The sequence below is a fragment of the Miniopterus schreibersii genome (genome assembly GCF_964146895.1).
Source record: "Miniopterus schreibersii genome assembly, chromosome: 18".
NCBI lineage: Eukaryota > Metazoa > Chordata > Mammalia > Chiroptera > Miniopteridae > Miniopterus > Miniopterus schreibersii.
The window spans coordinates 11,355,771-11,369,443 of record NC_138121.1 but is presented as its reverse complement, the minus strand read 5'-3'; the positions used below and the strand labels follow the sequence as shown (position 1 = coordinate 11,369,443).

The window sequence follows — 13,673 nt, the reverse complement described above, 5'->3', positions numbered from 1 at the left end:
AGCATCTCAGAAGAATTGCTTTAACGTGCAAATTATTAAGTTTGCTCCAAAGAAGGACATTTGCAGCAGAGAACGTGAATATGCTAGCTCTGTGCTTGTATTTGACACATAGCGTTTAATTTAACATTGACAAAGTTTCAGAGAAAAAGGAGTTTATTTCCCCCTGTGTAAAAATTGCCTCAAATAGAAACCAGATGCATTTGAATTTACCCTGATTATACGTAGAAACTTCCAAACCTGGGTTTTGTGATGCTAACCCTGTAAGTTTTTCCAGACCAGCAGCCAATGTTTACAATATTGCAATTATATTTGTTTTTAAAATTAAACTTTATTAAGGTATAATTGCATTAAATGTAGATAAGTGGTTCTCAAAGTTTGTGGCCACAGCAAAAAGGGAAATGACTGACCTCCAGGACGCCCTGGAAGGTGCACGGAGGATCCAGTGGTCTGTGGCCCCAGACTTCCAGCGCTGCTGCTCAGAAGCTCCTGCTCCTCCCAGTGCTCGGCCTGCAGTCCTGGCGAAGGTGGCCCTGTGGACCTAGGACAGATCTACAGCCCTGCTGGTAGATTTGCTTCTTGCCAGAATTTTTCTCGTACGTGACAGCAAAAAAGACTGGACATTTTAAAAATTTAACCATAGGTGGTTAAAGTTAACCACCAGAACTACAGCAGCATTCCATGAATTCTCCCCAGTACTCCCCCAGGGCTCCCCAACTGCCAGGGGATATATACATGCAGATACACACACGCACACGCACACACACACATGCAGGTAAATAATTTAAAAGGCTGAGCTGCAGCAAACTTTTACCTCAGTACATATTTACTTTCAAGGGACCCTCAATCTCACACCCAAAGACAATTCAAAAGCAATTCTTATTTTCATGTAATCACTCCATAATATGGCAAAGCAAAATCAGCATTTTTATTGTTCACTGAAACCTTTTAGAAACCTGGTTCTCCTCTTGTATCTCTGAATATCTTTCACGTTAGAGACAACTTTCCACAAATTTCTTCTCTCACCTCAAACACACCGCAGTTGAAAGTAAATAGTGTTCAGTAAAGCAAATCTCCCCTAAGCCCCACCCATGCACATGCTGTTAGTTTCATCGCCCCTTCTTTACACATCTATTATTTTTTGTATTAATAGCTCTTGAATTTGTCATTGCAAAGAAAGCAGGCATATCTGGTTAACAGGAAGAAGATTAAAGGGACCGTTCAGTCTCTTCGCAGTGGCCTCTAAGAGCTTGAGAAGCGGGTAGACTTGGAGTGGAACCCTTTCTCTATCGCTTGCTATGTTATTAGCATCTAATTCTGATAATTCAATGATATGTTAGGTTTTATTTCGAAATATTATCTGTAAGGATAATGATACTTGGGAGAGCAGGGCTTAAAAAAACAAAACTTCCACAGGCATGCTGGCCTTACAGAAATGTGAGATGATATTTTTTATAATGGTGCTGCTGGCCTTGTTAGTATCATTGAACAAATGGAAGCTAAAATAGGGAAAAAATTAAGTAACTTGTTCAAGATCGTATCTAATAGTTTTAATGTGACCAGGCCTTCTGCTTCTCATTTACCTGAAAAAAAAGATGTTTGTGGGTCTGGTTAGTTAGCCAACCTTAAGTTCACCCATACATTCTCAAAGAAAACAGTTTATTTCCCACCTTCCTGTTTCCGGTAAATCTGAGCTTTGTTCATGACCATCTGCTTTCTTACGAGACTTGGAATGAGACAGTTTACAGGGCTCAAGGGGTAGGAGTGGGTAACACAGCGAAGGTATTATTATTAAGCTATTTTTTTTAATCACAGAAGGAAGATGATTTGCCAATGTCACATTCATCCTATGGCCCAAATTAAACTCCAGGTTTATGTATTTAACTTCAGTTGCAATATTCTTCCAAGTCCACGGCATTTTGATTATCCCACAGTGACTTTATATAGAATTTCAGAGGGAGTACCTGACTGACACTTGCTTATGGTCTTTCCCACTGTGCTCTTGTCAGTTACTTGGACAGCAAGATGCATCCTGTTTAGCAAGTGTGATCACCACGCCAGAAATCTATCCCATCTTTTCAGTTCCTGTTAGTACTCTGCTGAAAGTTCTTTAGAAACGTAAAGAACATTGGCACAGCATTCTCTTAACATTTCCCTTTTTCTACAGTACAACTAAATTTTCCACTGTAAGTTGACCTTTAGAAATGATCCTGAATATCTGTTTTAAGTATCTATATCTGTTTAAAATCCACTTCTTTTGTTTGGATAATAATCCTGGATGTCTTTCTTTAGTCCGATTTACCTTGCTTACATCGTGTGTTACTACATTGTATATTTACTTGGCACAAAATTTCCCCCACCCACGTATCTGTCTGTCATCTATCTATCTATCTATCCATCCATCCACCTACCTACCTACCTACCTACCTACATATCTATCCTATTAAGAGAGATAGAGAGGTTTTTTCCCCCCAGGAAATTTGTAGACAGGTTGTTTTGTTGAAAATTAAATATGCACCAAAGATTTTCATATAAGAATCTCTTGTAATTTACTGTTGAAACCCCAAGGACTATGTCTGCTTTAGTGTAAGGCAGAGAATAGTGCTCTGAGACAGAATAATTTATGTTTTTCCAAAATCAGTCTTCCAGTGAGAAACTTTGTGGTCTTTCCTCCAGCCCACCTACTCACCACATGCCCATCTGTTCATTCATCCATTGACTCATAGTATTTAATATGCATTGGGATCTAAATAGGAGGGTGGGTGAGAATCTTATTTAGTCAGCCATTCCTTTATGTGTTATATTTTTTTAATCCAGGTATTCTCCAATGAAACCATCTATCTAATCATCACCCTGTCCTGAATTCTCTTACCAGCCAATTTATCCATCTGCCTAGCCATCCACTCCTCAGTGCATTCACCTAAGTCTCCTTTTAGAAATTGCCATTACTACTCACCCACACTCTTGCACACACAAGAGTGACCCAGTGGCCATCCCCTACTTCTAGACTTACAGTTATAGACAAGAAACAAAAACAACGCAACTTAAATATCTTACAATTTTATCTTAATAAAGCAGAATGAAAAGAAATAAAAACTTCCAGATATGTCTACTGTCATTATTCATTGAATATGTAAATAAGTACCACATATGTGATGGTGACATGCCCAGTGTAGGAGTTTCAGCCCACACTGTACCCAGATAATTTAACTCCAGAAGTGACATTCTTATTTTTACTACAAATCAATGTTGTATATTGAATTCCTACTCAGGATATATGTGATTAGGTGTATTTTTTTGGGAAGGTACTTTCAGGTGTGGCAGAAACTGTCATTGTAAAATTCAGTCTCCACAAGAATCCATGCATTTTATTTGAATATCTTAGTTCCTGGAGATGGTAGGCCTTTCTTTATTACCTAGTGTCACATTTTAACTACTACAAAAACCCTATAGGTAAGGCTATTGAAACCTTTTATAAATGAGGAGACTGGGTTTTGGGGAGGTTAAATAAATTCCTTGGTATCTTATAGTGTGTTGTTACCTAGCTCTATTTCTTTATTATTGTTATTGATTTGAGAGAGAGAGAGAGGAGGGAGAGAGAGAGAGAGAGGAGGGAGAGAAAAAGGAACATCCTTTAGTTGTTCCACTTACCTCTGCATCCATTGGCTGACTCTTGTATGAGGCCTGACTGGGATCGAACCCCAAACCATGGTGTATCAGGACGGTGCTCTAACCACTGACCTGCCCAGCCACGGCTAGCTCCAGCTCTTGTCACACTTTCATTTTAGGTCCCATCATCTGAACTACTACTTTGTAAATTTTTTGGTTGCCTTAGAGAAACCTATGGACTTCCAAGCCTGTAAGATTTAATATAGGAATTAGGCTGTTTTCAGAACACATAAGAAAAGATGTATCCAACAGAGTGTCCATTGCCATTTATTTTTAATTTTTATTTTTTAAATAATTGCTTGGTTAAATAAGGGAGTCTCCACTTCAGTACTTAAAGGGAAGGAGAAAATATGAGAATATGTAATTGAAGCCTTCTCGGAGCCTTTTTAAGTCCATTTTTTGTAAGATGGGCAAACTTAAACTATGTTTTCCTATGACATCATTATAGAATTAACCCACTTAATCTTCCTTTCTCTGAATCCCATCTGCCAGGATGACTTGGCTTCACTTGTGTGTGGCTCTTTACCTAAGGAAGAAATTTTGCCCATTTTGTTACCTTAAATATTTGAAATGCAATTTACCATCAATACATCGCCTTACAAAAATTAACTAAGTGACTTTCTTTTTTGCAGTCTGGCTGAGAGAGAGGGACTTGCTATGGGGCCGATGCATCACGTTTCCAAACCTATAAAGCTGTGGTTGGCACAGAGGATAGTAGCGAGTTTGCCAAAATCATGAATGTCAGCCGGGGAAGCGTCTCGGGAAACATCCCGCCGGCCTCCTCTTGTCAGCGTTCGGCTCTGCACTCCCGTCAGCTGACCACGCGGCCTTTGTGTTTCTGCGTCGACTCTGTTTCAGACTTCTATAAGATGAGTCGGTTCCCCAGAAAGGGTCTGTACTGTATGGCTTCATACGCGTGGTTTCTACATGTATATATTAAATCTCTGTTGCCATTTAGGGACAAACGAGAGGCTTCTCCATCCTGTGCTCATCTAGGGAAACAAAGGTCCCCAGACTAGCTAGTTATACTTTCTGGATGGCCTCTTTAGACTTATGCTAAAATGTGTAGGCTCTGGAATCTGGTTTGCCAGGATGTACTTGGTTCTGTCATTTGCTACTTGTATGAGCTTGAGAAAGTCAATATACAGTATTTACCGAACCTGAGTCCACCGTCCCTGTGAAATCACTGACAAGGTATAGAGCAGTAAGATTGGTCCTGTGCAGCCATAGCCGGTTTGGCTCAGTGGTTACAGCATCAGCCTGAAGACTCAAGGGTCCCGGGTTCAGTTCTAGCCAAGGGCACGTACCTTGGTTGCAGACTCGATCCCAGCCCCTGTCAGGGCATGTGTGGGAGGCAACGAATCAATCCAATTGTTGTCTCTCTCACGTTGATGTTCCCCCTCCCTCCCTCCCTCCCTCCCTCTCTCTCTCTCTCTCTCTCTCTCTCTTTCCCTTCTACTCTCTCTGAGACACAAAGAAAAAAAATGTCCTCAGGTGAGGCCTAAAAAACAAACAAACAAAACTATAGGTCCCATGCAGACAGTATGTACATGGGGCGTATATGAACTTTAATGAGCATTTACTATGTGCCGAGTATGAGACTTGTTGGAGACAGTGTTGAATATTGTATGCCAAAGCTCTGCCCTTTTGGAATTTAGCATTTAAAAAAGAAGCAGAAGAAATACATTCCTTTTTCTAACTATGTTTTCAGATCCCAGCAGCCAAAAGCAGCATTTCACTTGGACCTGCTTCCAATTTTTCATTTCTGTGGTCACTAGTCCCCACGGCCAGGTCAATCTGTTCAATCCTCACACCAGCAGCTGACACCAAATGCAAAGAGCACATGTCTGAGATATCATGATGCTATGCATTTGCCTGCTGTAAAATATTCGGAAATATTTTGTGTGTGTGTGCGAAGCAGAGGTCATTTTTTAGTGTGGGATGCTGTGTTTCATTCTTTTAATCAGGGGTCATTTTTTTTTAGCCTTTCACCTCTAAAACACATGTGAGGGTGACATGGTTTATATGCAAATTACTTTGATGACTGTTATTATTTCCTGAAGTTATTATTTTTTTATAAGGTTTAGATCAGAAACTTATATTGTGGTCCTGGCCAGTGTGGCTCAGTTGGTTGGATGTCATCTCATGCACCAGGAGGTCACTGGTTCGATTCCCGGTCAGGGCACATGCCCAGATTGCAGGCTCAATCCCCAGTAGGGGACATGCAGGGGAAAGCCGATCAATGTTGCTCTCTCACATCAGTGTTTCTCTCTCTCCCCCTCTCCTTTCCTCTCTCTCTAAAACTCAGTAAACTATTTTTAAAAACTTACATTGTGTCAAAGTCCCTGATGTCATCTTTGATAGTGAGTAATAGTGATTTAAAGATTTCATTATCAGTCCTTTCACTGATAGATTCATATCCCATAGCATAGTTTCTCCCTGATGGGCACTCAAAACCCAGAATGTAGTGCTAAGATGTAAATTAATCCAGGAGTGTTCTCAGATCTCTCCAAGGATAAGCAGATTCATGAGAAACAGACATCAGTGAGTGACAGATTCATCTGCAGTGATCCCTGGTCACCTCTTTGGGTCCCGAAAGATAGCGATTCTCTTTCAGTAACTTAGATACTTCTCTAGAGAAAGACAGGGAACTTTAGAAACTCTCCCATGAGGCCCGCTGGATAGCCTGGAATCTCCAAATAAGTCCTGATGCCAGAGCCACGGGATTTTCAGCCAAGGAAGCGATTTCCCCTGTAGCTCCCTGGATCCCCTCCTACGTGACTCACTGGAGAGGGAAAGGTGCGCGGAATAGTAATTAAATCATTCTTTGGTATTAAAATCGGCACTCAGAGGAGAATGCATCTTCTCTAGGCTGTTCCGTCCTAGGAGCGCTTCAGGGATCCTGTGAGAGAAGGGGGGAAAGTAATTTGTGCTTTTTGTTTTTTTCAGTGTCACAAGACAGAGGTATGGGGATATTGGAGACTGGAGGGGGGGGTGTCTCTTATTCTGAGAACAGTGGTATCTGAGTATGAGATAATTGTCATCTCTCATCCGTCTGTTTTTCACCCATTGCCCATCCATTTATCCACCCACCCACCCTTTCTCCCAACCTTGCTCCACCTGCCACGCCTCGGTTGGTTCTCGTGCTGGGTGCTGAAGTTGAATATCTGCTTGAGGCGACTCCAGGGTTGTGCCTTTAGAGTGGGTCAGACTTCTGCTCACGGGGCCTACCTTTTCTCAATTCTTTGCTGCCTTCTTTAAAACATTGTTTTGGTAATCAGTTGAGAAAATGGTCTTTTCTTCCCTTCCTTTACGTTTGTCTCACTCCATATTTTTTGTGTTTCCAACAACTGGACAGACCCTTGACTAGGCAGTGGAGATACAGAGCAGAAGGGAGATGCAAAAGCTTCCTTGTTTGATTTTTAGAGTATAAACTCCTATTTTAATGGGGGGGTGATATGCAAATATATGGAAGATATATATGGGGAAGGCGTCATGACACATACGATTCGGCTCAATTCGTTAGCAAGCCCTGTTATAATCCCTGAAGTCCAAGGCTTCATATGAAATGCTGGGATTGCCCGTCTCCCACCAACACGGAGCTGCTCCAGCCGGGCCTCGGTGAGTGACCAGAGGGGCTGGAGATTCATCTAGTCGGAGATGGACATCGTGGGTGTGGGCAGAAGCTGAGGATCAGTGTCAAGGCACCTTTGTGAATTGGCATCTACGTTTTCTCTCGGAGCCCCTCTTCCCCTCTGATCCCAAGACCTTTGCTTATAGGCACAGGCCCGCTGGGTGCAAACAGAATCACTTTGATGTCAGCTCCTTGCCGAAGCCTTGTGTCTGCGGGCTCTTGTTGCGTATTTATAGTCAGATGCGGACTCTGTATCTTGGTCTCAGATCTCTACACCGTGTGGCCCCTGCCTTGTTTCTTCCCCTCTCGCTGCCTCTCTCCTGACTCGCCGCCCTGGGCCTGGCAAATCACCTGCAGTTGCTCTCAGCCCGCCCTCCCCGTCTCTGGATCCTCGCCGGCACCCTGACTGGGCCTGGAGTGCATCTCCTCCCTCCGAGATCTGAAGTTTTAATCTTTAACCTCCCTGGGGACCCCGTTTCTCTCCCTCCACCGCACCTTCTGGATGAAGGACAATTTCTATACACTCTCCCAGATCCTCTGTCCTTTCCATGTCACCGCCTCTGGAGCACGCATCTGGATCCAGGAAATCTACTCTAAAGCGTGTGCTGTTAAGACCGCCTCTTGCTGAAAGTGCATTCTGTGGAAAAGTTTCCAAAAAATCTCCCAGTCTCAGTCCTCTCCTTGGCAAATGGTCTCTAGCGGGCTGCGAGGACATTTATACATATAAAATGTTTATCAGACAACAAGTAGTCAATATATGTAATAATAGATAATATTATCCTTCTAAATTTTCTATTAATTTGCATTTATCCCCCACTAACTGTGGGTCTGTGAGGGCAGAGCATGCCCATGGCTTCTGTGCACATGCTCTGAGCACGTCTAACGAACGAGTGGATGGGGTCTTTTCCTCTCACAGCCAGACCAAGGAGCCTCAGCACCCCAGGCCAGTTTGCACGTGGCCTCTACCCTGCTCTAATTAGCAGCAACGGCCCTTGGGAGAGGCGGCCCTCACACTTCCAGATGATGTACAATGTGCGAACATTTGGTGCATTTGGGATCTCTCTGGCCCGTAATCTCACAGAGAGGTCTCGAGGCGGGAAGCGTTGATAGGAGCAGGCCTGTCGCATCGAAGCGAGCAGATGCTGGGCAGACGTAAGTGGGGAAAACAGAAGATGTAGCAGCTTGTCACTGTGCACCCCGAATCCTTCGGAGATCCACACCTGGAGCTTTACAAGCACTCGGTGCCTGCACATTGTTATTCTTACACACCCACAACTCCTTTATGTGTGTAATGCCAAATTGGCTGCTTGAACAAGCCAGGTGCAAAAGTGTGTGTGTGTGTGTGTATGATACAGATAGGAGGACGGAACTAACGAAGAGAGAAACGCAATATTATGTTTTGAGATTTCCATTAGCCCAGGGATCTGGATTTTACTGGGACTTGCTAAAAATGAATTTCCAGAAGAGAGAGGGCCCGTGCCGTGTTTATTGGGTCTTTTCTTTTTCTCTCTGCTTTTCCAGGATGAAGTCTTGGGAACTCGCTTTCGCTTAGGCTGCAGCTGGGCCCATCCCAGTGTTTCCGATACTTGTGTATGGTTGAACACGAGATGGAGAGAAATGATTTAGTTATTGCACACCTAACACACCTGCTTCCATTCCCCTCTGTTTCCAATAGGTCGCGTCAGATTCTAAAGTCAGTTCCCCGGGTAGATGTTTCATCCCCGTGTTACAGGCGGAGTCGCTGCAGCTCAGATCAGTGTGTTCATTCCTCCAGCTCATGTAGTGAGAGACCTGAATCTGAACCTGGTGCTTTTCTCTTTCCAAAAACTGTTTTCCCCTTCTTCACCCTCGGTTATCTCTGAACACAGGGGACCTTCAAAACCGCAGTGAAGATTATCATACTAATACATTCTAACATCATAATGATAACACCGTTTTGAAGGGCTTAATTACAAAAAAGTTTCTTTAATCTTTACCTGAGTATGTTCTTATTGATTCTTAGAGAGAGAGGAAGGGAGAGAGAGAGAAGTAGTGGTGTGAGAGAGAAACATCGATCGGTTGCCTCCCATATGCGCCCCCCCCACCCGGAATGGAACCCGCAACCTTCTGTGGGTGGGACAGTGTTCCAACCAACTGAGCCACACCGGCCAGGGTGAAGGGCTTAATTTTTAATAGCAAAATGTTGTGGATACGTGTCACACACACCAGTACCTCCTGTGTCTGAGGACTGCTTTGTATGTGAGTGGAAGCGTCCAAGAATGACATATTATTCAAATATTCTTTTTTTTTTAATAAAAATGCTAATGGAAATGTTAAAATGCACATAAATTAAAACGATCATAAATTAGGATTAATATCACATTAATGAATTATAATCCCACATTCATTAAGATAAAGTGGCATTTCAATATTTGCTCTTGTTAATAAATTTAATACAATAAATGAAAGGGATACATTTTTGAAATTCAATAAATATTTGATGTAATCTTAGGCTTTAACTTTTTAAAATATTCAAAAGGAAAGTAGGAGATCTAGATGCATTTGAACTCTTTGTTACTGCTTTATGTCTTTGTAAAAAATCTTTTCTCTTCATTTATTGAAGCGCTAAATACAATTTAAATTGGCAAAGAAAGCGATAGAGCCTGTTCTGAATAAAAGTGATCCCAAGAGAACACAATGCCTTTTGAGTTTCTAGGAGTTTCTTTCCACAAGATAGTTTTTTGGTGTTTTTTTTAAAGGAACAAGTATTTGAAATCTCATGGTGCAATTAAGTGGAACTATATTAGTATTTAAATAACTGAGTTAAACTGAAAATGTGCATTTAAGCAGTATTTTCCAACTACAATTCAATGACTTTAAAAAAAACCAAAAAACCAAGAATCTAAATTCTTGTTTTATTTTAGTTTTGTGTTTTTTTTTAAACAAGCACCATGTATCAAAACACTCTGGTCTCCCTCTTGAGAGTGAAGGGCCCCCTTTAAAGCCAGGGGTTCTGTACCTACCAACACGTTTTAGGTGGGGCAGGTGCCCAATAAATAGTTGTCGGCATGACCTGAGACGGGGCTGGGTCCCTGCTGCAAAGCTGTTAGTTTTCAAAGTGTTTCCATTTTTGGAAAATCTGCTCCCCTGTACTGGCCTCAGTGTTCTCCTTTATACAATGGGAATAATTCTCCTGGACAGAATAATTGCGTGAAACAAAGTAAAAAAAGCATCCTAGACAAACATGAGACTTTAATATACATCAAGTCGTTAGAATTATTTTTGTTTTTTTAAAGGTAACAGGCAGATCTGTGTTGAATCCGGGTCTACCATGCATGATTCGGAAATACGAATCTGGGGGAGGTTATTATGTGCCTGTCAAACCTCTGTTTTCTCACGCTTCATGTGAAATAAAATTTTTTTAATTGTATTTTTGTTTAAAATCTTATAGATGTCCCTTTTTCTCCCCAATGACCCATTCCACCCCATCCCATCCCCCTGCCCAGTGCCTCTCCCCACCATTGTCTGTGTCCTTGGGTTGTGCATATATGAAATATTTTAATTCTTTCTTTTTCCTGGTAAAAATTAAGGGAATTATAGGAGAAGTGATTCCCACAGTTCTTGACATACAGTGAACCATAAAAGGTAGCTAATAATAAGAGCTTTAAATAAATGTATGAATACATTGAAAACAATCCATACACTTGTTGCTATAGTCTCCTTCATCTTTTTGTCATTCTAAGTGCATGTCAGTTTATACCAAACAGGTCAGAGCATTTTTCTAAACTGAACTTATTGGGGTGACACTGGTTTAAAAAGTTACACAGGTTTCGGGTGCACAATTCCTCATCTGTACAGTGTACTGTGTGCTCAGCACCCAAGTCAAGTCTCCCTCTGTCACCTCTTGTCCCCCTTCTACCCCTCGTCCCCCCCTTTGTCCCTGTCCCAGGCAATCACCACATAGCTGTCCCCGTCCGGGAGGTAGTAAAAAAAAATAATAATAAAAAGATTGCATCACTAACCAATGTTCACTTTTCATTTTAGCTACACACAGACCTGGATCCTGGGAGCAAAAAAATCAAGTATATCCTCTCGGGCGATGGAGCCGGGACAATCTTCCAGATAAATGATATCACAGGAGATATCCACGCCATAAAGAGGCTTGACCGCGAGGAGAAGGCCGAGTACACCCTCACGGCCCAGGCGGTGGACTGGGAGACCAGCAAGCCCCTCGAGCCTCCTTCCGAGTTCATCATCAAAGTGCAAGACATCAACGACAACGCGCCGGAGTTCCTCCATGGGCCCTATCACGCCACCGTGCCCGAGATGTCCGTTTTGGGTACGTACGCCCCCAGCTTTGCAGAACTAGTAAGAGTCCTCTTGGCATCGCCCCTGGCAGCGGGCACCGTGTGGCTGAATAAAAGGCATGCATTCCGGTCTTATCTCTAATTTGCATTTCCAAATCCCCCTTTTTTGGCCTCAGTACCACAGCTCAATAGCCTCGGTCCCCTTAAGGAACAGGAACCGATGAAGCAGTTTTATTAAAATATCTCTCCTTGCACGAGAGTACTTCCAGTGGGCTGCATTTGTATTCCTCTCCTAGACGTGTAGTCGGGGTATTGTTACTGAGGCGGATTTATCAAGATTTGTTCCGGCGTGCCAGGCTAATCCGACGGATATTTGCTCAGTGTTTAATTATTTGTGTATATTCACATGCGATGGCAGTGCATGGGGAAATAGGGAGCCTAGGCCTGCAGTCAGCCAGATACTGAATGGAGCTGCTGGGTCGAGTCTCGAGTGGATTAGGAATCACAGTTACTTACCAGAGACTTCTTGGCTGGGGCTGTCTTACCTTAGCCGAACTCTTTTCAGAAGGGCTACCGTCACCAAAAAGCCCCAATTTTTCTGAGCCATTGAAGTATCCGTTACACTTTACAGAGCAGTATACATTCCAAAACATGATTTTCTACTCTCCCCCTTCCCCTTTTTTTGGATCTGCTTATTTTTTCCCAAACCCTGGCCTTGATCTTGGAAAAACCCCTGATCCCAGACTTATCTGACAGAATCAGTGGGCAGGATCCAAAAATGAGAGTGTAAAACCCCAAAAGTCATTCTCGTGTCTGGAATACAGACCCTGCTTCATTTTAAATTACATTTCAGACAACCCATAAGGGTGCATACATCAAAATCAGGATGCAACAAAATCACATAAATTCGAAGTAGGTGGCCATGGTGAGACAAATAAAAACACAAGTAGCGACAGACACTGAAGGCTGGCGTGAGGTGAGCAGCCTGGCTTTGTTCCATGTCTCCTTTCTCACTCACCAGATACACCGGTCGTGGCAGCAAATCTGAGTTGGTCGCAGGTCTTCACATCTTACCCAATATTTCTCCGGCCACGACCCTATTTTGTCTATTTCTTGTGCAAGGAATTCTACTCTTATCTATTTTTTTCTTCTTATCAGAGTCACCTCTCTCCTCTCTGGTTGGCTGAAGTGACACTTTTTCTAGCGAAACTTGTATGGCTTCCCAGTAGGAAATTCTCTCTCTCCCATTACTATTCCCACAGAAAGAAACCCACAAACAAGCAAAGACGTCTCGTGTGTCTGTTTCTTTTAAATTCTGAGATGCAAACAGAAACTGAGAAATACTATTTCTTTTTTTTCTTTCTTCTTCTTGTCTGATCAACTCATTTAGGGCAGAGAGCTGGCCTTGGGCATCTTTTCACCAAGGTTAGAGTGATACGTTTTTAAAGGACTATCGTCGCCTACAATGCACAGAGGGCCCTTTATTTTAATTGCTAAGGCACAGTAAAGAGGAAAGTTGTTATTTTTGCCTCCTGATTATGATTTCTACATCTTAATGGCCAAGTCTCTATCTATTTATTGTAAATGTGTCAGAGGCTTCCATTTCTGTGTCTATGAGTCATGTGCCTGATAAATATTTTGAGAAAGAAGGTCCCTCCTCCAACTTCTGCAGACTCCAAGGTCAAGTTCAGCTAAGAAGAGGTTTGTGGAGCTATTATTAGCTACATTAGCCAACGTGTCCGTGCGCCTGGAAATATACAGTGTACAATGTTTTCCTATCTAAAAGATTTCCCTTGATAAGAGAGAGCCGAGGAAAAGAGATAAACTACACTAAAATACACAGCTATGTTTCTTAAAAAAAGGCCTTCGCTATTACATCGCTTTCAAAAACTACACGGATTATGCTACGGAAGGTGTGGGTTTTGAATTTAGATACACGGAGTTTTGAACCCTGGTTCGATCTCTTATTACCCAGTTGACTTTGACGTGCAGGGAGGTTAGATTGCTGCTCATTTTTTCTTAGCTAAAGTGCGAAGATAATCATTTCCATCTTGCTTTCGCTGTTGTGAGAATTGTGCGGTAACACG

The 13,673-nt window shown here is 42.4% G+C and overlaps 1 protein-coding gene across 1 annotated transcript in view; it reads left to right on the top strand.

Annotated features, from left to right (window-relative positions):
* Positions 1–13,673, top strand: part of CDH8 (cadherin 8) — a 269,040-nt gene that overhangs the window by 86,269 nt on the left and 169,098 nt on the right. Inside the window, exon 3 of the mRNA XM_081119970.1 lies at positions 11,324–11,618. Within this exon, the coding sequence (XP_080976096.1) occupies positions 11,324–11,618 (295 nt within the window). The remainder of the gene's footprint in view (positions 1–11,323; positions 11,619–13,673) is intronic.